This window comes from Aplidium turbinatum, chromosome 6, assembly GCF_918807975.1.
Source record: "Aplidium turbinatum chromosome 6, kaAplTurb1.1, whole genome shotgun sequence".
In the NCBI taxonomy this organism is placed as follows: Eukaryota; Metazoa; Chordata; class Ascidiacea; order Aplousobranchia; family Polyclinidae; genus Aplidium; species Aplidium turbinatum.
The window spans coordinates 28,853,241-28,881,166 of record NC_137477.1 but is presented as its reverse complement, the minus strand read 5'-3'; the positions used below and the strand labels follow the sequence as shown (position 1 = coordinate 28,881,166).

Genomic DNA, 27,926 nt, shown 5'->3' with positions numbered 1-27,926 from the left:
CGAAACACGGTGTCTATCGCTGTCAATTCTTGCTACAATCGGCTGCCTAGAAACATGATTGAACCATGTTGCTATGAAAAAGGCGTGCGCGGACATTTTGCCGAAAGACATTTTGCCGAAACCCATTTTGCCGAAAGACATTTTGCCGAAAGGACATTATGCCGAAGGACATTTTGCCGAATGGACAAATTGCCTAAAGGACTAATTGCCGAACGGACTAATTGCCGAAAGGACTAATTGCCGAATGGACAAATTGCCGAAACAATTTGGAAAAAAATTACTTTGAAGTGACACAAAGTCTCGTTACTATGCAAGCAGTGCCTTTGAACTGGTAATTATTTTGAAGTGACACCAAGTCGCAAGTCTCATTGCTATGCAAGCAATGCCTTTGAACTGATAATTATTTTGAAGTGACACCAAGTCTCGTTACCATGCAAGCAGTGGCTTTGAAATACTGTAGTAATTACTTTGCTACTGTTGTTTGCCTAAAAATTGCTTTATATACAGTATCCACAGTTTTTGGAAATCAGTATTAGTTTGAAGTGACACCAAGTCTCATCTATAAGTATAGGCTATAGGCTATGCAGTCTCCACAGGTTTTGGAGATCAGTATTAGACGTTCGCTTATACATATAACACTTCTGTCGGATACTTACGCGCTGTCGCACATAATTTGTGAGTGAAATCTGTTTGTGAATGACATTTATGTGTTATTAGGTTATGATAATACATAAAAGTATAATTTCGGCAATTTGTCCATTCGGCATTTAGTCCTTTCGGCAATTAGTCCTTTCGGCAAAATGAGTTTCGGCAAAATGGGTTTCGGCAAAATGGGTTTCGGCAAAATGTCTTTCGGCAAAATGTCCGGGTACCGAAAAAGGCAACCACAGACCTACCTTGCTTTTCCGTCGCTTGGTCTTTCCCAGACAGAACTTGACGTACGGGTCGGAAAAACCATTCGTGTCCCGGGCTGGAAGATCTGTACCGGAAACGAGTTGGATCGTCGCTATGGCAACGGGGGAGTTACCACGGGAAGGAAAAGAACCTGAAAGGATATTTTTTCTGCCTCGTTTTTAAACTTTAACCGACACAGGACAGGCAAGAATGAAAAGGTTGTGTTAGCAAATTTTTTTTACCAAGAATGAGCTTTTTACAAAGTCAAGTTGACTAAAACTGACATAATTAAAAATCGCTCAACGACATAATCGTTCATGTGAAACCAACCACGGTTGTAATTAACCGAAAAAAGTTTTGCTAAGGCAAGCCAAGCTTCATCTTTTCCAAACAAGCGACAAAAAGTACGTAGCAGCCACACAAAAACTGTATCAATAGAAAACGGTTAGCAAGATATACGACTATTTTGAGACTTTGAAAAAACATTGTTAAAATTTTAAAAACTTCTTTGACGAGTCTGACCCTTTCCTTATAGAAGATCATTGCTCGAAAAGTTAAAAAAGTGAAATAAAAAAAATGGACTTTTCTATTTCACAGCAAATTTGAAATTTATTAGGAATTGAAAATTCATCCGCTGAATTACGCTATCACTTAACCAACCCTGCGAGGCAGATAGTTAAAAGTTGTGAAAACATTTTTTTCGAAAGTGTTTTACCAGTTCTGGAGTGTTTCATTGATTCTTGTCGTGTCTTGGCATTATCTTTGATTTTCTCCACAACATTGGAGCCAGAGGTAGGAATTGTGTCTACAAGCGAACCGGCGCTTCCTTCTCTCTGCTTGGGTTGCTCCTGGGCATATAAATAATTCATCTTCTTGGTTTCTTTGTTTAGTTATAGGAGAAATGCCACCGTAAAAGTTGGTTTATCTTTCTGATGCAAAGCGCAGTTGAAATAGAAGCTAGTCAGTCATGGACATTGGACAAGACGTTACACGGGAGCTTTTTTTAAGCCGTAAACGCGTTAAAATTGGTGTTCGTTAATTTTGCTTGTAGCTACAGCCGTGATCAATCATGAAATTCATTGGAATTCAGTGTTGTTGTATTTTTCTGTACATCGCACTTGGAAAAACCATGACCGATACAATGCCAGCTCCGACCCCGTTGGCCATGTCAATAAAGCAATAAAAACGATAACATTTCCCTTCAAATAAACTAAATGTTCATGTCAAATAGAAAAGAAAAATGGCATTATAAGTAGGCTACAAACATGTAAAAACATCAAGAAAATGTTTGACTAAAACTAGTTTTTTGAAACCTTTTTACATAAAGTAACATAGAAACAACGATGCTGGCTACCAACTAACCTCGGAAACGGCGAATAAAGAAACGAGTCTTAATTCAAGATGAATGTATCCTAGCTCCTCATCAGAGTCCAGATCTTCCAGATGAATGGACACATCTGTGAATGTGTTGTCCAGACAAGACAAATCGATCTTTCCTGCGCCCATGAAATCATCTCTAGACGCACGATCCTTATCGTAGACTCGGATTACGAGACTAGATTCAGGATTAAGTAAGAGGTCAAACTCCTCATCCCAAATAGGGTCCAAAGTCTCTTTCACAATCTTGCTCTTATATGCCGTCCGTCCACCAATTTTAAACTTCACATAAGGATCACTTCTGCCTGTAATTTTAACAACGTAAGGGGAGGGTGTTATAGCGGCCAAATTCTCCAAATTTATTAGTCAATTGCATCGATTGCTTTAAGAGCTGTTTTAGCTAGAGCAGCCTTACCGAGCTGGAGAGAATTTCTTCCCTAGTGGCACATACGCAAACCTTTGCAGTTGCAGCTGGCCCTTTCATAAGTATAAGTTGGTGAGGCACTGCAAGATTTAAAAAAAGTGAAATTCCAAAATTAATTAATCAATAAAGTGACGTTTTCTCTTGGAACGATTTGTCATCTGTCGTACTAAGATCTCGTAGCTGCAGTTTGGGTTATCGACAACATTAGTGTCATAAATTTTCAAGCAAAGCTCTTCCCCGTCATCCGGCCAATGCAATTCAGCTTCAGCAACGGCGAGAAAAGTAAACCACGCGAAAATATAGATAATAATTTCTTAATTTATTCTTAGTGTTACAACTTTAAGATGGCTGGACATTTAAAGTGCTTTTTTAATTGCGCGTACAGTAAATCTTTTTTTCGGGAAATTGTATAGGTCTATTAAATCTGATTGTCAATGAATCTGAATCTTGTTTGTCTTACGCTTTTATCAAGTTTAAAAGGGTTTGGCAATTAGCCTTTCCGTGCCCTATCACATCCACAACCCATATGATCATGCTAACAAGCTGCATACTCTAACTAGAATGTAAAAGTGCACACTTCAAAGCTTTCGGAAGGGTGTTACAACTAGGCCTACTTGCCAAGTAGTAACTAACATTGAAGGAGAAAAATGCTGAACTAGGTTTTAAAAAGAAAAACCATAAAAAAACTAAAATCAGAAAAATTTTTCCCAATAATACTCCATACAACAACCAAGCTAAATAATCACTAAGAAAAAAATTAAATTGAGTTTGAGTGCCATGTCGGATAACACTCCTTACAAATGCAAAGCTTGGCTAATTGTTTCTGCACAACATTAAGAAAACGATCAGCAATCGCCATCAAATCTATAAAAAATCTAATTTCACGTTGCGAAAAAAGTCAAAAATCGTCTAACTTAAAACAAAATTCACACTGCAATGTACGCATTTAAAATTATCATTTATCAAAGTCCAACCCAACTGAGCTTAAACGGTCTACTCACCATTTGAATCTCTTGCTGCTAGATGTTCGCCGCTGCGTAATCTCACTTGCAACTTGTGGGTGTCTGGGATGTGAGCATTGTGAGGGGAAGACTGAAAAAAGTGTCGCATTATTTGAACTGCAAACGTACCTTGCTGGTACAGCAGGCCTGAGAATTTTCTGTGGTATCTCTTTCCTAAAGAACACCAAGCTAGAAAACGAAAAAAACTTTTCTTAACACCAAGCTTCTAAGCTGCTGCAGATAGAATGAAAACCCAATGAGTGTGAATTGTCATTCAATCAAATTTTTAAGAGATTTTTTTCATTAGCGTAAGAGCGCAATTGATTGATTGCAGCTCTCCGAGCGAAGAACTGTCTTATTCCCTGCAGTCAGGCAATTCAAGTTGAAACGAAGAGAGACAATTATCTCAAAAAGAGATTACGGTGCGTTTTGGACAAATCGTTTCTATAATAAAGAAACCAAAAGAGCAATCGGTTTTTAAGTCGGTTTGTGACTTCTTTTTGATGTGGCTATTACGTTGTTACAATGCAAATTGTCAAAAACTCAACGCAGAGTCTTCAATTGATTGAAATGCAAAACAGGGAAAAATTTTTACATCAAGAAATTTGAAGAACGTTTACATACGTTGCATCAATGTGAAAAAAGTACCGGCTTGCTGGTAAAGGAAAATCGCATCACAACTTCCCAGACAGCAAAATTTATAATTTTGTATTGATTCAACGTCTGCAGATATTCAATCAATGTAAAAATAACTAGCTTGAGTGTGTTTGTGTTTATTGTGCAAAAAGAAATTAAAAGCCTTTCCGAACATTTGCTTTCTTACCTCAGACAAAAGAAATGGAAAAAAATTGTGGAAGCCCTGGAATAGGATAAACAAAAATTCTTATCAGAAACTTGTTTGGAAGAAAACAAACGGGATATGGAAATTTTGCAAGCAATGAAACCTGGTTTTAAGGAACACTTTTGTAATTAAAAGAATTTGTGCAACACCAAAAGAAATTCAACGAAACTGAAGCTACGTTACGGCACAGCCTAAAATGACAACAATCACAATTTTTACTCATTTGAGTGTGGTATTTGGGTTTGTATAGAGCAGTGTTTCTCAACCTTTTTTGGCCCAACGCCCCCTTTATGAGCTGGCAAAATGTTACCGCCCCCCCCCCACCAACAAAAACGATTAATTACGAAAAGCGAATATAAAACAATTAATACTATTAATACCACAAAAACTGCTCAATGCCAAGCAGAGCAAATCACATCAAATATAGACCAGTGACTTCTATTTCTATTAGAAAAGGGTAAAATACCCTTTTAGGGTAAAACAGGCTGTAGGCTAAGGGTTTTAGAGACTAGTAACTATATTTGATGAAAAGCAAATATATATTTGCCAGCATGAAAACAGTAGGCCTACTGGTAGTCAGTGTGAACCTTGGGCTTGGTGAGAAAGTGCCAGTTTCTTCACATCCGGTGTAAAGCCAGTGAGAAACATTCGAAGATCACCTCTTATGGATAGGCTATGTCAGGTGGGGTTCGCTGTTTGGTATGTAGCAGAACAACACAGCTGAATCCCTTTTCCACCAGGTATGAGGTAGGAAATGCTACCACAAAAATACAAGCTCTGACGAAATCGTTACGCTGGGCGGTAGATGGTTTAAACCAGAATGCTTCCTAATGATCAAAACGCCCCCTTAAGCCGAGGTAATCAAAACGCCCCCCTGCAAACTCAAAACGCCCCCCGGGGGGCGGTACCGCCCCCGTTGAGAACCACTGGTATAGAGCATAGCTTTGGTATTCCGACAGAAACCACAGAAACTCACAAACGACCAACACGCACACACTTAGCCTACTACTGTATTTGTAAGTTAACACACGATTCTTGTGTTTGAAACAACAAATGTGTATTTTTTTTCTTCTTTGCTGTGTTTTTATTGAGTAATAGAACCTCAAAACAATGTCATTGTCAATGTCACAACGGTAGGTTTACTCAGATAAAATCAGATAAGCAGCCAACCGCAATAAAATTGACAACGAACGCGAGATGTTGGAATATATCATACATTGCCCCGTGGTTTGATAAAATGTGCACTGTGCATAGAGTAACAAGCTCATTGCTCACATTCAATGCTTTAAGTATTTTGCATTTTGAACAAACAAGATTTTATAATAATATTTTTAATTTCATTTGAAATTTGCAAAATTTTGAATTCATTATGGCGCCTCGAGTTTTTACTAGTTTTCAAAGGGCACCCGTCAACAACAAAATAGTTTGGGAACCGCTGACCTAGATGATAAATTTGGTTGAAATTTTGTCATGATTTTGAACTGCTCCTTTAAAAATTTAATTTCATATGAAAAACTTAATAATCTTTTTGGTAGAAACGAATGGTAGAAATAATATTTAGTGGAAATAATATTTGGTAGAAAATATTTGGTAGAAATAATATTTGGTAGAAATATAATTTGGTAGAAATAATATTTAGTAGAAATAATATTTGGTAGAAAATATTTGGTAGAAATAATTTTTGGTAGAAATAATATTTGGTAGAAAATATTTGGTAGAAATAATATTTAGTAGAAATAATATTTGGTAGAAAATATTTGGTAGAAATAATTTTTGGTAGAAAATATTTGGTAGAAATAATTTTTGGTAGAAAAGATTTGGTAGAAATAATATTTAGTAGAAATAATATTTGGTAGAAAATATTTGGTAGAAATAATTTTTGGTAGAAAATATTTGGTAGAAATAAATTTTGGTAGAAAATATTTGGTAGAAATAATATTTAGTAGAAATAATATTTGGTAGAAAATATTTGGTAGAAATAATTTTTGGTAGAAAATATTTGGTAGAAATAATTTTTGGTAGAAAATATTTGGTAGAAATAATATTTAGTAGAAATAATATTTGGTAGAAAATATTTGGTAGAAATAATTTTTGGTAGAAAATATTTGGTAGAAATAATTTTTGGTAGAAAATATTTGGTAGAAATAATTTTTGGTAGAAATAATAATCTTTTTGGTAGAAACGAATTCTTTGCAAAGTAATATTTTCAAGTACAGTATTTTTGAAATGAACACTTATAAGCCTGAACAATTTGCGAATAGTTTCGACTCCACAACTAAACAAAATTGTACTTCGAAACCACAAGACTTTACTTGGTTGATCATTAATGAAAAACGTAAATTGCATATACAGCAATTTCTATACAAGAATCTCAAATGACACTGGTCTTCAGTATAAAAAGTACAAAGCAACAAATGGCAGCTTACTTTCCTGGAGAGACTGTTGTCTTTCAAGTGTCCGATATCTGCAAGAAAACAACTAAAGTTAATTTTAATTCCCTTAAAATAGCGGGTTTTCAAACTTTCAGCGCAAAAAGTGTTTTTAGCATAGATTGTTCGCAGCGACACAACGTGAGATAGCGTAGAATTAATGCAAATTTTAATCAAGTCGATTTTTACCCTCTAAAACAGTGGTCTCCAACCTTTTTAAGAAGCGACCCCAATTTAAATGAAAATGTTTTTCAACATTTACATGCGACCCCATTTTGTTTTTCCCAAAATTGTAAGATAAATTTGACTTTGCACTGTCTGTTAACTGTAACGACACTCTGGACTGAAAAGGTGCTTTTCAGTCCAGAGTGTCGTTACAGTTGTAGTGCAAAGTCAAGTTTATCTTACAATTTTTCATTTATGTATATTATTGCAGATTGAATCCCTGATGAGGACACACGTACGTGTCGAAAACGTTTGAGTTATTATGTTATATACCGGTATTTTGTTTTGTGTTTAATACATTATGTTAAACCCGCTAAACTTTAAGACAGATTACACACTTTGGTTTGCCATTAAATTCAGTGAAACCAAGTTTTAAAAAAGCCTCGTCATAAGATCTTTTTCTGGTATTTTTTGCTGCCATTTTTGTATAATATTTAGCTATACTTACTAGCTACAAATTACTATTACTAGCTGCAAAGCAAACCGTAAACAGCCGATGAAATGTCTGCACACTGCACGTGCATAAATACCTATTCGCTCGTTCTGGAGTCACCTTGAATCATGCCTTGAATACTAAAAAGTTAGTCTAAACTAGTATCGCGAATGCTTTTGCTCTGTCCTACTTGTCGCAACTATTCTGTTTTTGATTATTGCACCACAATGGTTTATTTGTGACATGAGAAGGCAAGCTGTACTCCAAAACACCGACAAAGGATGCGAACTACAACAAAAAAGTATCGGTCTTGTTTTCGATAATGAATTGAAACGGTAACAAATTGAATACGATATGGTGAGTTGTGGCGACCCCAGGAAAAGTTAAGGCGACCCCACTTGGGGTCGCGACCCACAGGTTGAAGACCACTGCTCTAAAATGACCAAAGCGATGGTCCAGCAATGTCACACAAACTACATACTGCACTGATGAGGCTGTAAGGCCGAAACGGCGTGCCACTGTCTGCAGCTATAAACTAATTATATTGTTAACCCATGACTACTTGCTACAGTGTTTTTTTAACAGTATCAAAAAATAGTGAGCCCAAAATGTAGAAATTCATCTTCAAGTATTCTTTCAACGTTGCGAAAACTAAACTGGTTTCGTCTTCAGCCCTTCTGCGATTCAACAGCAATGGGGATGCAAACAGATTAGACTAGTTAGTAGTTAGTTGTCTGGTAAAAGTGACTTTCAGAAAAATATCTAATTTTCTGAAAAACGTATTGCATTAATACAAAATTAGTAAATAAAAGATTGTTACAAGAAATTGTGGTACTACACTACGGTATATAGCCATATACATGATTTATGACAAAGCCAACCCTATAAAACACTATCAAGAACATAGCTGATCAAAAAAAAGGTTTCACCTGTCTCCATCTTTTTCAATAGCACAGTGTGTATCGGCTGTATGGTTTAGAAAGTTTATTTCATCTTTTTATATATTATTAATGATATGGGATTCATTAAATTGGCACAATGTCAACACGCGATCACACGATCTAAAGTAATTCACGCATCCTACATCAATTTAAGATTAGCAAACGTCAGGTTAATAAAGGTGTTGGTGTTTTGCACTAAAAAGAATTATTTTTTCTTTTTTGGGCAAGATCTTGCCTGCAGACACAAAAGAGCATTTTTAGATATTACATCTCCAGATAGGTTGCACAACGGTAAAAGTAAGGAGTTATACGATCATAAAACACACGACCTGCTGGAAACAAAACACTAACAAATAAAGGGCAAAATAAATATTTCAAGCCCTTAAGTACACCGGTAGTGGAGCGTGGAAGGAATAGCGACGGATACCCAGACAGCAAAATCCATCAGTTTTACGTCGACTGCAGACGTTGAGTCAAAGTAAAAATGATGGATTTTCTAGCTGGCACATATATCGTAATCTTATGGTTGCTTTTCTGAAAATATTCGGTTGTACTTTCGATTTGAAAATAATTTTTCAATCCACTATGTGGCGCATTAGGGCTACACTCCATCAAAGTCAAATATCCCACCAACAACAAGTTCAACTCCTAAGCCTGATGTGAAAGTCGTGTCTACGTCCGTTAGTACACCACAGTACCCCACAATACCCCGTCAGTGCACCACAATACCCCGTCAGGGACAATGCGATTGGAATGGTAATTTGATCGGTTAGGGTTGCTTTCCCGTTCCATTGATTACTTTGTTTTGACAACAATTGTAAATGTAACACATATTGAAAAATGTGCAGTCGCTAAAAGACCTGTGTAACACACCACACAAGTAACATGTAACACACGTAGAGCGACAAATAGCCCATCAGTATCACATTTCTTACTTCGATTTGACCTGATTGGCAGCAGTACAGCGTTGTGACTTGTTCACTGAGGTGGAAACACAACATTATTGTAAATCGCTGTTGAAAATTGAATTTGTGGCTGTTCACCAGGCATTTAGTTTAATAACATGATGGGTTCTACTGGTCCCAATTAAGCCAAACTATCACAAGATGTATAAAGTGACAATCTGCTTTTATTCCGACGTTTCGTCCTTCAAACACGACTGACTTCTTCAGGGGGCTAAACCAGATAGTGACTACCTGTCTAGCATGGCAAAACACAGGACCGTGTTGCTGAAATCAACTAAACATACAAAATAAAAATTCAACTCCTAGAATCTAGATGTAGGATGTAAATCACTGTGTTGAACTAAAACTTTTGAGCTTTGTGGTTAAAATCACTAGTCAAGCCACGGGAAAAAATGAAAGCAACTATCAAATTATCTATAGCTCTGTGTATAGTCAGAAGACCACCCCTCAACATTGTTGCCAAGGTTCAAAACTAAAAAGCGAACCAAAAAACGATGGTGCCGTTTTATGAAATCAAATAGGCTTGTGTTGGTACTAGAAAAAAGCTGTTGAGACTTGTCAGAACCTTGGCGTACCTGTTGGTGCGTTGTGACTTGTCTGTTCTGTGTGGGAGGCGTGCGTCTGCAACACAAAATGACATAAGATATAGTTTCCAGTGGTAAACTAGAATCCATAGAAAAAAAGTTGTCCTTTGAGCACGTTGCTATAATGTGACATAACTTGATGTGAAACTTTCTCGTTTACAAAGTAGAGAATGAACATGTGTGGATGACCATCTAGGCTAGGGGCATGCTCTGTCATGGTGAGGACTCTTAGCTTTATCCCACACAGACTGGTTTCCCCTATGAGACCTCACCTGATCGAAAAAAGGTAAAGTAACCTACCACCACGGCCTACTAGAACACGGCCAAATATGTTGCTATTTGAGGAAATTTCTAAGAGTCTGAATTGTTACAATCATAGCTATGACAAACCTGTCATCTTCCCATTTCCAGAAGTAAGTAAAATAAGCAATATTTGTACCTAGACATATGTTTGGCTTGCTTAACCGGAGATTAGGTATGTATGTTAAGCACAACTTATGCAATAACAATGTAAAATATGTAAGATTTTCCAACTGCAACCTGGAGGTAGTATCGTTTGGTGTGTCGCTTTTGGTGAAATTGCATGTTCCATTTAAAATGTCAAGGATTTTTTGTGAATTCTGTGTTGTAAGCTGACCATTTGATGTGCCAATTTAAATTTTTGTTCGTTTTGTTTTCCACCGAGTTTTAATTTTGCAAGTAAAATGTGGCTATTGGCAAAAAATCCTGCTATACAAAAAACCTAACGACTGTATGATGAGACTACCTCCAGGATGCAGTTGAAAATTTTTTACATATTTTACATTATTATTGCATAAGTTGTGTTTAACATACGTATCTAATCTCCTGTAAAACAAGCTAATAATATGTCTAGATACAAATATTGCTCATTTTACTTACTTTTGGAAATGGGAAGATGACAGGTTTGTCATAGCTATGATTATAACAATTCAGACTCTTAGAAATTTCCTCAAATAGCAACATATTTGGCCGTGTTCTAGTAGGCCGTGCTACCACGCAGTAAAATAACAAACTGCAATCATCACGCTTGCAGTGGTAATAAGTCTTCACTTGTAGTTGTAGACAAAGACAGGCCATGCGCGAAACTTTATATTGAATGCAGCAAGTAATTATTTGGATTGAAGCTAGGACTGTTTGAAACAAAGCTTTTTTTTATAAAAACAAAGCGAAACTCTTCGCGAAAATGTCATTTGAAAAAGGAAACCATTCGAAATATATTTTTTTGTACGCTCAGAAGCCTGAATAATTGACAAACAATTCGTTTGGAATTCATAAGAAAACAGAATGGATATTTTTTCGGAAATGAAATAAAGTGCTTTAAAATTTCAAGTATATTTCTATTTTATTTCTATTTTGATTCTATTTGAATAAGGACCTTCTGATGATCCTCCTTTTAGGGTGAAACAGGCTGTCAAGGGTTTAGATAGTAATAACTATATTTGATTTTATTTCTATTTTAATAATATTTCAAATATATTTGTCATCGTTTCGAACAACCTAATTGGAACCATTGAAGAAACCGCAAATGCAAAAGTACAAACCTCAGCTTCACGTCCAATGGAATTGGGGTGTTCGTCATCAGTAGGAGTTGCTGAAAATACAAGCAGAAAGTGAAGAGCAGAAGATATTTAACATTACCTCTACCATGCCTCTGCTAAGACAAACGTTTATCTTGAACAAACGGACGGCCGGCAATACAAAAGTTGCTCAGTTCCTACGCAGTGTAGAGTTTCAAAACCAAAAGTTAGTTTCATCCCAATTCAATACGTTGCTAAACACCATATTAATGTGAGGAGATTGCATTGCTTTAAAAGAATTTTTAATCTCAGCCAGCAAATCAGTGATTTTTTTACAATGATGCTATGTCTGCAAAGGTTAAATAAACGTAAAAAATGTGTGATTTTTCGACTGAAACTACTCTTGCAATGGTTTCGATGATGATATTGAAGTGGCAATTAATTTTTAACACTTGACTTAAAAATAGTTTGGTTTTCGAAACAGTTGGTGAACCAAAAGGGCAGAGATTCAGGGATTTTCGAAGCGAAAGCAAACTTAAAAGCTTTGAGAGTTCACTTCGTTGTGCTATGAACAATTGAACATCTGCACCAAAAAAAAAAAACATAATTAAGTTTAATGACACAGAAATAATTTTTTGCATGGAATCACCAAAGAAACAGCAGGCTATTTGGTGAAAGTATTTAAAAACAAACTGTAGAATAGTTTCGAAAATCAGATCCGCTTCATATGGCCAGTAAGCTGTTCGTCAAATCAAAACAGTGGTTTGTAGCACTACGCTATGTGTTTGTTTGATAAACGTTAATCAGCCCTCAGACACAGAGACAGTTTATCCAACCAAGCAATATAGTCGCCGGATGAAATAAATATAAACGTGCAATTAGCTTTTCATAGTTTAGTCTGACTTGTTTGCCCAAGTAAGTGAAATTTCATAGCGTGTGCTAACGTGTCGTGGCGAAGCTTTTCATACAACATGGACAGCGGTTATCTATAATAAATAATGATTTTCAACTGGCGTTACGCGGAACACCGGTGTTTTTTTTTTTGACAACGTCATATGTTCTGCAAAGTCTTTCTCACTTTTGGCACTTGCGTAAGGCAGTATTGAAAAATAATCCGACAGAAGTCTGCGTATTTGCTGGTTCAAGTGCAATCTGTGTAAGCTCATCCTTAACCTCATTGTAGACTGGTAGTTCACTCCGTTGCTGGTACACTTCACAGCAACAGGAAAACAGCTTTACACAGCACAACAAATAGAAGAATGAAACAGAAAGTTAAATCAACTTTGATTAGAATCTGTTGTTTTGCTGCAACGCTATTAAAATTATTCTGAATTTCGTTTGGTAGGCTATTCCGGAAAACTTGTCAATAAAAAAAAGTGTTCCGTGGCACAAAAATTATTTGAAATGGACTGACCAAACTATCGCCTTTTGAAACTATTGGGATAGTTTCCACACCACAGCACAGACAAATCCAAGACTTTACACAGGAAAATGAGTAAAACAAATTTAATTTGGATTATCGTTGAAAAGGAGATAATTAAACTATAAAAAGTGCTACCAGAACTACTCATGAACATTGCAGCCAACCCCAAAGACTAGAAAAAAACTTAATGATGATTATGGAGCCTCGGGGAATGAGAAGATAAGGTTTTGATTATACTCGGTCTTCGGCACTAATGAGAGTAGGGTTGCCAGGTTCGTACTTGCGATCATCTTTCCTTCAGCAACAACGCCTACCTGATTCATTACACTCCGGGTTAGGTACAGACAGTGTTGTACGCGTCAATGAAATAAATTGACGGCGTCAGCGCGAATCGCCTAAAAACTTCACGGCGTAAACTACTGCGTAAGCGCTTAAAGAAATTGACGGCGTCAGCGCTAATTTTTAGCGCTATTTTAGCCAGGGTCTCACAAAACGAAAGTATTTCAACCAAGTTTAGGCTAACAATAGCTATGAATAAAGAGCTGGTAATATGTTTTGTGACTGTATTGGAATTAGCCTAGCTGCATAGCCTATTAGTTATTTCCTTGTAGAAACATAAGCATTTCAAAACGTTTGTCTGACAATCTGCTGCGTTTGGGACACATAATGTCCTTTCCAAGTGAAAACATGCGTTCCACAGCAGCGCTGGATGGTATTGGTGTGTTGTATTTCAAAAACAAGCCTTGAAAACATTTACTCGTAAAGGTATCTCTATTCCAAGCGTGCTGTGATGGTTTAGCATATATAATTTTTTTTAACGAGGTCCACTGCAACAAAATCGCTTTTTTCAGGGGCATAGAGCTCTTGAAATAAAGTATCTTCAACCTCCGCGATGACATTCATTGATTTTTCGCTTTCTCTCTCTGATCCCTCGTTCTCGATAGGCTACTGCTCAAGATAGCCTACGAGTGATCACCATTTGGCGAACTTCTTCCGCTAGTATTCCAGGTAGCCATTCCAACCAACGCGAAAGACGGTAATTCGGTTGAGCCGCGCTGGCCAGAATACATTGTGAAACTCTCATTGTGAAACGAGATTTTTCATAACAAAAAATGACGCATAGCGCTTGACGCTTAAAATCGGCAAAATAATTGACGGCGCTATCACTTCCGTCAACTAAAAAATAAACTGACGGCGCTAGCCTCAGCGTCAACAAAAAGTTGACGCCGTCAACGTACATTACTGGGTACAGAACATACTTAAGAAGTAAGCCAAATAATGACAATATAACATTATTAGTTATACTTGTTACGTGTGATCTTGACAATCAATAAAACATACCGTGCTGTCGTAACATTCGTTCAATATGATACAATTCCCTCAATAAACTTAATTACCTTAAAGTGAAAAACTTGAACTTGTTGCCATAAGTTATAACCCCATGATCAATCAACTACGAATTGCTTTGGAAAAAAACAAAACATTCACTCACCATCAGGCGTTCCTGTGAAGCTGCTTCGAAGAGAAAGTGTGTCGCTATCTAAAAGAAATTTAAACAAAATGATTCATGAAGTTAATTGTAATAAGTAGAGTCAAGCAGCCTGGCTCTATGAAATAATATCTCGGTGGATTAGAAGTTAGAGTGTCCACCTCTGAATCGGCGATTATGGGTTCGATGAACGATACTGAATCGTATTTCTGCTGTGCGCTTAGCAAAGGAGTAGGTCCAAAGTAGCAATAAACTCGGCTGCGGTGACACTGTCTGCTTTGTAGAGCGTTGAAAGCCACGCATATAGATACAGCACTATATAAAATAGTTGCATATCGTTTTTTGAATGTTTCAAAGGGGACCAGAAGTAAAAAAATTAAATTTTTTTTGGGGATTCCTTCGTGTTTAAGTATTATCTTTTTCAAATTTTTTTTTGATACATCTTTTTGTAATATAATATAACGAAATGAAAATCGGCCACCACATAGCGCTATGTGTCTTGTGACGTTATCGGGTGGCGACCAAGTTAAACAGCTTCACGCATTTGCCTTGGAAACTTCGCATAGGTCATTCTATATTGATTAATAAAAGATCAACACAAACAAATGACACTGCACTTCACTTTGAATATTTTAAGATGTCTCAAATTAGACAAGGATGTTTGTGTGAACCAAAAAGATAGCAACTTGGCATGATTCTAATCCGTGCTCTGACAGCACCAGTTCCAACAGCGGTACTCACAGATCTGGACTTAGGTCGATCGAGTTTTGTGGACATTGCATTGACAGTGGCTTTCACAATTCTTGAAAAATCAAACACAGAAGGAAGAGCTCTGCCGGTAAATCACGTTGGTAATCGCTGGCCGGAAACTGATCGCTGGACACACGGAGGTGGGTCTTTCGAGTTTCATTTCCAAGATTCATTTCTTCAGCTTGTCTTCATTATTGAGAGGTCAACAATGAAAGGCTACCCCTTTGACGATTCTCCGGTTAGTACAACCGGGAGCCATACAAGAAACCGCCATTTTAACGGCGTAAAAACTCCCTAAGCACAAAATTGTTCACTGTATACCTAGCCTACGCGATTTGTTTCGTGTGTTTGTACGCAAAATAATAGACCTTGGATAGGCGTCGCCACCCGATGACGTCATTAAAATTTCTGATTAATCAGAATTATTCAAATCTAATTTATTTTTTTAGGTGTTTTAAGTAATGACAAAATAAAAAATTGTTGGGTCATTTCATGCCAAGCGTCCTAGACCTATCAGTTTGACCCTCTTCGATTTTGCTCAAATTTCGTCAAAATGTTATTTGGCATGATTTAGCCATGCATTGTACAGCCAAAACTTTGTACACAAGTTCCTTAGGTAATGTTCTTCAAATGGTTAAAAATATTATTTTGTAAACACCTTGTTACGGGGGTATTTTTATACCACAAGATGGCGTTATTTTGACTTTTTTACTTGGGGTGCATACTGCATATTTTGATGCATTGTAACTTTCTAATAAATATAATGTTACTTATCAAACTTGGTGAAGTTGTTGCCTGGTAGGGAAAGAGCATACATTATAAATATAATAACCATCCTACTTTTCATAAAAAAGTTACAGACTTCCAAATATGGCACAAAATTTGTTTTTGATGAAGAAAAGAGCTACTTTGAGGCTTGATTGCTCGACTATGCTGCACATTAATTGCATTTTGACAAGGCAATCATGTAATGTAGCTAAAAGTGAATCATATTACCAAAAATAAACTTTATATAACCTTCGGAGCAAATAATATGGTTAATTGAAAATGGTCCAAAAAACCGAATGCGGAAAAGTTTAGGGGGTACCTAAAACTTTAAAGCATCATATTTCCAAAACTACAATAGATATTGAGCTAAAATTTGTAATGTATCGCTAAATCATGCCAAATAACATTTTGACGAAGTTTGAGCAAAATCGAAGAGGGTCAAACTGGGATCTTTATGATTTTCAGGACGTTTGGCATGGAATGACCCTGTTGAAAAACGATTTATTTCAGAAAGATCTACGAATACAAAAGCCATGTATTTTGTTGCAGTGCACCTTTAAGGTCGGGCAATAAAATCAACGAAACCATGCATCATGCTTCCCCTACGCACGGCTAAGGTAGGCCTTATATCCTAAAATGTCAGGAAGTTACATCAAGTTTATATGAATGGAAGGTGACACACTGGTAGCCCAGTGGGTAGAAACACATAAATAAGTGAGATGTTTTCTAACATTACTAATCGTTCATAAATAACTCAATTTCATAAACACCATAGCTCAGTGATGACACGGTCGAAAAGCACAGTGCGGGAAAGTAATTGAGTTTCGGATCCGCGTTAATTTGGCAAAATAAATTTCTAGTTGGTATTTCCAGAAGACACGAAAATCACCTTTGGACTACAACTGTGAAGCATATGGTACAAATTGATACGAAAAAGGAACCCCTCTGCAAAGAGTAGAGGAAGCTTTTACAAAACCGTTCTACAATAACAATATTCTGGTTTTGACGAGAAGGTACATTAACATTTCATGAAATGAACTGACTGCATTCACACCTGCACCAGTTTGAGCCACAAAGATACAACAGACTGTCATACAATTTAAATGCAGTAAAACGGAATAGAAATGCCGTAACTAACAAAGCCTTAACGCGTCGTCAATATTCTGATAATGCAAAATAAACAACTCATGCCGTGAGACTGCTGTTGTGCGTGTATTGCATCATGAAATTCTTCAGTGTTTCCTAGTGGTTTTCAACAACCAGCTGGGACTAGACGTTTAGTACTATAATCGAATTTCTTTATTCGTAATCAGTGTTTTGACAAAATAGCTATACGTTAGCGGGGTAATGCCAATTCGTACCTAAATGAGAAAATACTAACACGAAGTACGTAAAATAAACACACTTGCCCGTAATTCTATAAAAAAAAAAAAAAAAAAAAAACATTTCAATAATCGTGTTTTTATTTGTGTTACAATCGTGTTACAAAACACTAACGGATTCCTTTGACTGCATTGATTAGACTTATATGAACAAACCGACATGGCATAGTTCAGTAAATACAAAAAGTAAAATGTAAAATACTGTCACGTAGATAAATAATAACTATGAAAAAAATATTGCCTTTCAGATGTGGCCGAGTGCTAGAACCCGTAATTGCCCTTCTTTAGTCTCGATTACTCCTGAACATTGAACAAAGCATCTACCTTGCATCCATGATATCAAAACACACCTGTCGTCAAGTCATTCCAATTTTCAAATAAATGCACTGCAAGCCAGAAGTACTCCGAAACATAAATATCAACACCAAATAACAAAACAAACAACAAAGCAATGCAGCACTGCAAAGGCAAGAATATTTAAACTAAAAGGCTTCTGCAAATAAGTCCAGTTCATCTTCTGACGTGTGACTTATCGGGCTTTTGTCTGTGCTTTTTAAAAAGACTTTGCACAAGAACAAACACATCTAATCGCTTATCGTGTATAATACAAAGTAGTTTTGTTTATCAAAGCTGCGTATCGCTAACGCGAACATCGCCCTTCATAAATAAACGAAGTCAGTGATTCTCAAGAATGCGGTCAAATATTTACAACGTATGACCAAAAGGTCAATAAACTGTTGCAACCGAATAGACGTTGAATAAGCATATAAACAAGTCAAAGTAGTGCGCAGAAGCCATGCGTCAAAACGGTTAGCCTTAGATAAAATATGTTTATGTTGTTAATTTTAAAAATGTATGACAGGTAAGCTAAACGGGTTATTCTTCATTTCTCAAATCAGTTTTTCAATTATGATTTAGTCTAGAAACACATTTAATTTTTTTCCTCAATTCAGTTGTCATATTTCCTTAGATGATCAAGACACATCTTTATTATAAACGACGTATTTGTGGTTAGCACCAAGACTTGTGCCGAACCTTGCAAACGTAAATAACTTAAGAGTTAACGTTTACATCATCATCATCCAATTTTAGTTTTGTGTCACTCAAAACCCACAAGTGTGATAGGTTGGTGCAAGCAAGAAACTAATTAATAAAATTAAACAAAGAAGCTTTAAAGAACAAGAAAAAGGGATTCCAGCATTTCTCTCTTGAGCAGCGCACTGTTCATGCAGGAGAGAAGTCAAAGGCTATAGTCGAAGGGGCGCCACTCCGCAATCGACGGGATGCCTGCCTGATGCCGACGGGTGTTTTGCCAAAGACACAACCACATCCTCTTAAGAGGTGTCGAACCAGCGGCCTTCGAACTCCAGCTACCCGCACTTGCTGTTGTTTCTCTGGGCAAGAAACTTTACGATAATTGCCTCTACCTAGTGATCGATTTCGAGTAATAGGTAGTACCAAATTTAAGTCATAAGTAGAGTAGACAACCGGAAACAGTCATTGCCGTCGGCTGCAGCGTGGGTCAGGTGTACGTCGGAAGGCGTACACCGATGCATAGCGCTCAAGTCCGCTTTCCCGCAATGCAGGATAAAGATAAACAAACAAACAAACAAAAACCATGATTCTCACCACTTGGCTATGCAGCCGGTCCATGAGTTGCACATTGTCTACTGCTTAACTGACCACATATTGCATGTGCAGACCTGGCGAGTTATTTACATGCAGTTCAATAGCTTTTACATCATACATTGCAAATATGCAGTTTGCAAAACGTCAAACAAGCACTCAGGACCAACGTCATCATCATCATCATTTTCAGCCTGTGAGAGCCCACTGCAGAGCATAAGCCTTCCCCTTTTCATGCCAATTTACATGATTATGTGCTAGTTGGTACCAATTGGTTGTATTGCATTGTTTGTCAATGTCGTCCCTCCATCTTACTTTTGGTTTTCCTTTCTTTCTTTTGGTTTCTCGTGGTGTCCATGTTGTTAATTTTTTAGTCCATCTATTGTCCTGATATCTTGCTATATGACCTGCCCAGGACCATTTTAGTTTCTTGATTGTGCTCAATATATCTCGTAATTTCGTTTGATTTCTGATCCATTCGGCAGTCTTTTTGTCTCGCCATGTTAAACCCATCATGATTCGTTCATGTGCTCTCTGCATAGTTCTTAGTTTAAGTGTTAATTTCTTAGTAAGGTTCCAAGTTTCTGCACCATATGTAGCGGTTGGAAGGATGCATTGATCGTAGACTTGTTTCTTGAGAGAAAGAGGCAGTTTTGACTTAAATATCGAACTTGCTCTTCCGAAGGCTTGCCATCCAAGTGATATTCTTCTTTTGATTTCATCTTCTTTATTGGAGTTGGTTGTAATTTTTTGGCCAAGATATATATAGTGATCAACTTTTTCGATAGTCGCTCCTCCGTCCAAAAGAATATTGCTGTCGGTGTCTGCCAGTTTGTTAAACATAACTTTCGTTTTGTTAAAGTTCATATGAAGGCCAATCTTTTTGCTTTCTGTATTGAGTTCATTTAGCACAGGGGCGTCCAACCCGTGGCCCGCGTGATATTTTTCGAAATGACATATATTATATAATCAACTCAATCGCCAACGTAATTTATGGCGAACTTACATTCCGATAAACTGGCATTTATTGTTATCTTTCTCTATTACTCTATAATCCCTAGTGCATGGGGTGCGCAACTGTTCAAGTTAATTTTATTGTATCACAATGCACATTGTTACGCATCACATTTTCCACATTGTTACGTCCACCCTTTTCCACACAATAGTACTGGTGCTTCAAGAGTCAGTAAATCAGCAATATTTCTTGCTTTTAGCGAGAGAAGTTTAAAACTTTCTATTGCTAGAATTTTACAAAAAAAATTGTTTCTTAAGAGAAAGATCAGAGGATTCATAGATTGGCAGTTTTCGTGACATCATTATTCGGCAGCACTTACTTGTGCGAGCAAGTTTTTCGTGGATGAACCTAGGGACAGCCGGACAATACATTACGGGACGCGCAACTCCGCTGTTCCGGCAACATCAGAAGGGTCAATTGCCAATTTGACATTTTTTACGCTTTGCTGCTGGCTTGCTTTCAACTAAAAACCTTAAACCACTTCAAAACCAACTTCACTCTTCTTATATAACCCATAAAATGTACAAACACATTTCTAAGATTAGAATTCGGGTGTGAGGATTTTAATTAGAAATTATCAGACAGTCATTTTTAAGATTACAAATTAGCAGTAAATACTCAAGTGGCCCGCGCAACCATTCGTAAACTACATGTGGCCCTTTGGCCAAAAAGGTTGGACACCCCTGATTTAGCAGGACCAACGACCAATACAATATTATCAACTTTATAATACATGTTTTGAAGTGATTGTTATCTGTCAAGTAACTAATGCAGGTGAATACAAATACCTTACATAGAGAAAATGTTGTAAAAACACAACACAAACTTATAATCAAAGCTATATTCCACAATTTTACCAGCTAACCTTTTAAAGAAAAGGATTACATTTTGTGGACAGCAAATAGTTTTAGTTCCATCACGACCATGTAGTCCCTGTTTATCTAACGCTTGGAGTTTAAGTTAAAAGTTCCACAGTTAAGAAAATCAACATGTCTTGAATGCGAGCTTGGTAAGCTAACATCACGATAGATGTGAAGCATTAAATAATGAAAAGTTTAAAAGAAAAAAAAGCAAATGGTATTGTCATTCTGAACAAATATTAGAGATATCAAAATGCTGATGTTAAAGTAGCCTACCAGAAAAATTAAAACTTAATTAAAACACTAAAAGTTTTGCTTTTAGTTTATCATCATCCCTACAAACGAAGATGACTAATAGTAATTAACTAAGTCGACTCACCTTTATCAAAGGAAAGTTCTTTCCTATTACTTCCCTTTTTAGCTTTACGGCGAAAGATACTTAGTTTCTTCTTTTTTTTTAATGTCTTTGTTGGAGAATCATTTATTGATCCTACAAAAAGTTGTTTTTTGATTTATTATGAAATTCCACAGAATTATAAAGCAGAAAAAGGACTTTTATGATAAATATTGCATGCTCTATTGCCACTTAAGACTCAAGTATTCCAAGCACCATACATAATTAATTCACACTTAGTTGGCATTTTCATTTATAGATCTTCCATATAAAAGCTCTCAAAATAGGCTCTTACAATTGTTATTCTATTGATTGTCATACAAAATAATATCTGATTGTAAAAAAAAAGTTTAATCAACAGTAGGATGACAAAAGCATCAACATTGACATTTGTGATGCTTTGAAACTTTCTGAAAAGCATTAAAATTACAAAGAATTTTTTTATATTATATACAATGAATAAGTTATTATAGTACCCATACCATAAAAATTATATAGCCTACAACACAAAAAAATATTAAATCTAAACAAAAAGCCAAGAAGGGTAATTTTAAAGCCAAAGTAGTTGTTACTCACAGAAAATCTTAACAGTCTGTTTTACTCTTGGTGGGATCTTAAGAAGGTTCTTAGCCAATTCAAACAGAATCAAATATTATTTGAAATAAAACCTTCTGAAGATCTTACCAATGGTGAAAAAAGTGTTAAGGTGCTAAGAGAACAGCAACCATATTTGCTTTAAGTTATTGCCTACTGTGAAGGTATCAATTTTGACAGTTGTGTTATGACACTTGCACAGGCTGCTTATTGGCTAAGATTTGTTTAGGAAAGAAACACACAGACACAATTGATTTTAAATTTCACATATATATATCTATTATCCGTTCTGCTATCCATAGGCCAAGGCTGGTACTACCCACAATATAAATGATGTGATGTGGAACATTGCACAAAACAACAGCCTCGCTGCTGCTACTTAGTTTGAATTATTTTTAATAATCATAAAACAATTCGTGTTTTTTTTTCTTAGCTTGTCAATGACTAAACCATGTTGAAGACAAACCACTTTGAAGACAAACGCTTTTCCAAGCTTACAAATTGGTGGAATATTTACAAAGTTTGGGTTTCGTATGTTATAAGCCACCATCCACTCCCATCCAGGCATCCATGTCTGAAGACATCTCTTTGTTATGTTTTCTTATCACAGAACATTGTTTTCCAGCATACCATTGCATGGGAAAATGGATGTGTCTCGATGATAGCAGCTACTAATAGTCATTAACAAGTTCAGTGACTAATCACAGAACACACATTTGACAGACAATAATCATGCAAACATGAGCATTCAGTAGGTCATCAAACAAATATAACTCACCTGTCAATGAGACAGAATCATACTCCGAATAATCTGACTTTCCACTTTCAAAAGACATCTTAAAACTTATAGAACAAATATGGTTTCAAATTAATCAACACTCTTTAACAGAACCGAATAAATGAAGAAACATGAACAGAAATCTCACTGCTAAATAAAAAAACAAATAGGATATAATAATAATTAACCAAAGGCTCGGCAATTTTTATTTTGTAGTAGGAGTGGGCTATACCTGGGTCAAAAATCCTTTTTTTGTTATTTTTCACTTGGGACAGTTTTTTTCTATTCCATTTAACACATCTCAATATAAAATGACAAAATTTTAGATTTTGTATCCAAGAAAAAAGTGTGCAGAGCAAAAATCCAAAATGGCCAAATTTTCCACAAAAAATCACATTTTTAGCCATAACTTAACTATTTTGAGATTGTTTTCACTGGTTCTGGTGTCCAACCCTATGTTTATGGGGTCAGGCAATCTGTTAGTGCATATCAGAAAAGTCACTGACAATTGGAGGTTGACTTAATACTAATTTATCATTTTTTCCATTGGGTTATTTCCTTAAACACAGTTTGAATTTCAGGTGCATTGTTTAAAATGTAACATGGTTTTCTCCAAGAAAACCCAAGTTCCTGAAACTGTCAAAGGGAATCTGTTGCCCCATACTGTCCTGAATGTCATCAGTGCCAGGTAGTCGCTGCCAAGTTTCGTCTCCTGTGTCAGCATGCATCAGATGGTCCACTCGAAATGTTCCATCCTGATTATCGTCGAGGTAAAACTCAGCGCACCATCTTTTGTTTTCTTCCACATCCCATATGACAACAAGTGATTGGTTTGGCTGGAACACCAGACCTTCCTTATCCTGATCCACTGCCTCTTTACCTCTTCGCAAGAGAAGACCACTATTTCCTCAACTTGAAAATCATCTCCAAGGAGTACAGTGAGGTTCTCTATCATCTCTTCTTGGGATACCTTGTTGACCTGGTAAAGATCGCTGCTGACATCTGTATCATGTTGGTGGGTGACTCCCTGATATTGGATTTCTTGTCTTAAGAATGTCCTTAGCTCAGGTGACTTTTTAGAAACAAGAGTTTTTACTTCATGGACAGATGTAAAAGGCTCCGCATGTTTTTTTACATTTAACAACGAGTTGATCAATAAAATCACTGGCTCTCACTTTCTTTTGTAAATTCTCTTTCAACCTATGCTTTTTCTTCTGTTTCTGCTTGTTGCTTCAGGTCACCTCCATTAAATCTAGTTGTTTGAGAATAATAGTGGTTGACCGACTGACTGACTGACCGCTCAACTTCATTGATCTGTCTTTCTGATAGCATGAGGTCATATTTGATCCTCTTTGCCTTTAACATCCTGTGTTGATTGTTTTTGCCGATTGTGAAGCAAGATAACCAAACTTAGCCAAGTACCTCTCTGCATTCAAGTTGTTTGTCGGCAGGTTTTTTCGTTGGTCTGATACCAGTGTATGAAGAGCAGTTGCTCAAGCAGCATATTAAGATCAACATCCCAATACTCAAGCTTGCACTGCAGTTCTACTCCTTTTCCAGCCTGAATGCACATCTCTCCAAGAAGAAGATCGCTTTGTGGAGCATTGTCGTCCGCTTTCACATGTGTCCATTCTACAAGGTAGTCTTGAAGAGTGTGTTTCTTTTTTTCAGCAAGGTCACTGAAGAACTGAGGAAGGATGTCAATTAACAAATCCTGGTTTGCTCATTCTTCACAGTTAAGAAAGGGAGTTGTCAATGTAAAATTTGCAAGTGCTTTGAGTCCTGCTATGATAAAATCATTCTCAAGGTAAATTTTACAAGTTCGAACAAGATTATTTAGCGGTGTCTTGGCAAGTAACTGCTTCATGGATGGAATGCAATCATAGACTGCATCTGCCTGATATCTAAGTCGGGTAAAACGTCGCTCTTTGTAGAGGCTAAACAACCTATATTAGTCAAAGTGGCAAATGCGCCCACCGGTCTACTGAGTGGCTAATGCGCACTTGCCCTCACAGAAATATTTTTCACTCCTTTCTCAGCAAATAAAAACCACAACTATTTAATGTATACTTCCTTGAATTCCCAAACGGAATTTCAATGCAAATGAACTTACGCTTTCGTCACAATCTGCCTTTTATTTTACGCTACTCAAAACCGCAACGCTAACGCGCACCACAAACTTTCTAACTGACATCGGCAATTTCGCTCAAATTTGTTTTAGAAAGACCGCATGAGACTAAATTTTTTTTTTTATTTTAAGGGGAGTTCTTCAGCTACAATTTGAGAGAAACAGAACAAAAAAAATCCATTCCAGCAAAGAGCAAGCCGAGAGTGTGCGCATTGAAGGTGTTATTAGAGGAGAGAGTTCAGTTGGAGCAAAATTATTAAGAATGTGATGTCAGTTATTTATACAATAAATTATTATACATGCGACTAATACAGAAAGGAGTGGTAAATACAGGTTGCTAAAAATCACAGGAGATAGCTGGGTCGTATAAGACCGTGAAGTCACGTGATCAGCCACGAGGAAGATGATCAATCAAATCAAAGAGCAGACCGCAAAATTTTGTATCAACAATATTTGACCGAAGTGCAGCACAATTAAACTATTTTGGTCTCAAAAAGTGATGTTTTTTTGTTGATATTTGATGATAATTAACTGTCAATGACGTAGCCCAGTAAACCTATCAATTCTAATTAATTTTTAACTGTTTTCCTGTTCTTGTAACTAAAATAATACTGTTTTGAAATGGATGGTTTTTCCCTGTTGCTTACGGCTACATCTCCGACTCGCAAATTATTTCCTGTGCTATCATGCTTTGCGTTTGTCTTCGTGCTTAAAATTTCAACACTCAATAAAATGACTGTTTTTATGGTAGTCATATAATGTGAAGGCCATAGGCGCCTAAGGCTTGGGGGTCTGTCCCCCACGCATATTTCTGCGTGGGGGCAACCTTTTATGCTGTATTGATACATAAAACAATAAATGAAGTGGCGATCGGCAGCAGGAAAACATTTTTTGAATGCAAACCGCAACAGCTTCGCAATAAATAATCATTAGAACGAGTAGCGACGCTACAATCCCACACCAAACAACAAAATCTGTCATTTTTACATTGATTTAACGTCTGCAGACGTTGAATCAACGTAAATATGATTAATTTTGCTGCCTGGAACATAACAAAAATCTACCGTTTTGTGTCGATTCAATGTCATCAGATGTTTAATGCACCAAAAAAAAACATAATTTGCTACGTAGACGGAGCGTGCGTTTAGCTTTATGAGCTTGCAAACAGACTTGATGTCGCTTTCGAAAGTCGAAACCTCTGCACTGCAGTGAATCGCTTGCTGTGAAAATGAACTTGAAGTCTCGGCCCGAGGTAACCACTAACCAACGCAACAAGGGCTGGTACAAACCGCAATGCGCACATGCCGCATAAGCAACGGACTCACGCAAACTGAATGGCCCACACACGACCGTTGCCATAGAAACCCGATCAAAGGCGGAATATGCGCATCTTTTGTTTCATCTGCGACGCGAAAACGTTTTACAGCGGTCAGTCATAAGTTGCGATATTGTAGTGAAAAGGGAGCAACGCCAATTCGAAAACTTAATCAAACGTCTCTCCGTAACTATTTTTCAAGGGTTGCTTACGGATGTCAGCAACTTTTAAATTTATTCAAGGTGACATACTGCTGAATTGATGTAAACATGAATGATTTTACTTTCCACGGGTATATTTTCAAGCGTATGATCAAGTTAGTATATATTTGCATTCCATTTTCAAAACATTGTCATTCCATTTACCTTGTTGATATATTGCAGAAGTTGTATCACATCCACTCCAAGCATGAGCAAACAGCAAGTAATTTTTGACACACCTCATGCACCTTACAACTACTTTCGCTCTCTTCTTTTTCTTTTAGATATTGATAAAGATGACTGTCACCAATGTTTTGTGCATAGCTGATTAATGTCTTCAGTCCACCTCGTTTCACTTCTTGTAGCTTCGATAAATTATGAGATTGGCATTTGATGCATAAACTTTCATTATAAAAAGCTTGATTCTGATTTTCCATTATTCAATTATCTCCATAACATCTGAAAACTAGTCTATCAATTCTAACTGTTTAATAAACTAAGCTATACAACTTAGAAATCATTACCGGTATTTCATAAAAATCTTTAAAGCTGTAAAGAGAGAAAACTAACATCAGACCTGGGAAAAAAATGGCCACACAGAACATTTGCTCTTTCAAACTTAATCTATATCTGAATATGTTATAGCCTTTACAGGTGGTCTCAGAAGTAACAAGAACCATAGCTCTTACTGGTAGGCTGGCCTCCTTATTTAACTGATAGTGTGTGCAATTACCAGAAAACGTATTGTTGCATGGATATCAGTAGAAGCTACCAGGTCTCAATAAACACCCTTCCTTTGTCAGTTTGTGCACCAGTGCACTGGTAACAGTGGCCTACTACTACTACCATACTGCATACATTGGTACAAATACTTCACACCTGCATGCAATGCCATTTAAAATCCAAGATGTTAAATGAAAGAGAACTCAACTAAAAGAACAACAGAAAACTCAAAAATTTAACATAAGCTAGAGATGATAAGACATGCTGCATGTAAAGAACATTTAGACCTGTTTCCTCTAACTTTCATCATAGCCCAGCATACCGTACTGTACACTGTTATAGGCCTAGTGCATCTGTGTATCGCCTGCTGCCAGGTACCATATCTAACGTTTTGACTTCTGTTGCAAACCAAATTAAATGAATAACCTGACATAACTTACAGTACCGATAATGATGTTCTTGCAAACAGTTCCCAAAACATATTAAACTACGGTAGGCCTGCCTGGTACGGTACTCAGTTCTGTGATATTTAGGCTAGTACTGCAGCCAGTGCAGAGTGGTAGATCAAGAATCTTTGCTGTCCCAAACCTACTCAGTACTGCCTAGTTACTTACAAACCTCATGGTTATTTTTTTTTTTCTTTTTGCGCAACGCTCAGAGTTCAAGATGGATACCACTACATGGCTAATAAGCTGGTCAGTGGTCACCGGAGCAACTTCGACTGCCAGAATTTTACCATGATTTTACACGGCTTGCTGTTTCTGCTGAAAACATAGCTAGATTAGCTGCGCCACTAGCGGCGCAAGGTGTTGCTTAAAAAACGGCTACA

General features: G+C 36.8%; 1 protein-coding gene across 1 annotated transcript in view; it reads right to left on the bottom strand.

Annotated features, from left to right (window-relative positions):
* LOC145771512 (multiple C2 and transmembrane domain-containing protein 1-like) overlaps positions 1–22,795 on the bottom strand; it is a 35,111-nt gene extending 12,316 nt beyond the window's left edge. The window contains exons 1-10 of the mRNA XM_082583207.1: positions 22,732–22,795; positions 21,345–21,455; positions 14,568–14,615; positions 11,677–11,726; positions 10,106–10,151; positions 6,964–7,001; positions 3,697–3,787; positions 2,257–2,576; positions 1,610–1,742; positions 897–1,045 (exon numbers count right to left, since the gene is read on the bottom strand). Coding sequence (XP_082439333.1) covers positions 897–1,045; positions 1,610–1,742; positions 2,257–2,576; positions 3,697–3,787; positions 6,964–7,001; positions 10,106–10,151; positions 11,677–11,726; positions 14,568–14,615; positions 21,345–21,455; positions 22,732–22,789 — 1,044 coding nt within the window. The 5' untranslated portion in view covers positions 22,790–22,795. The remainder of the gene's footprint in view (positions 1–896; positions 1,046–1,609; positions 1,743–2,256; positions 2,577–3,696; positions 3,788–6,963; positions 7,002–10,105; positions 10,152–11,676; positions 11,727–14,567; positions 14,616–21,344; positions 21,456–22,731) is intronic.
* Between the last annotated feature and the right edge of the window lie 5,131 nt (positions 22,796–27,926).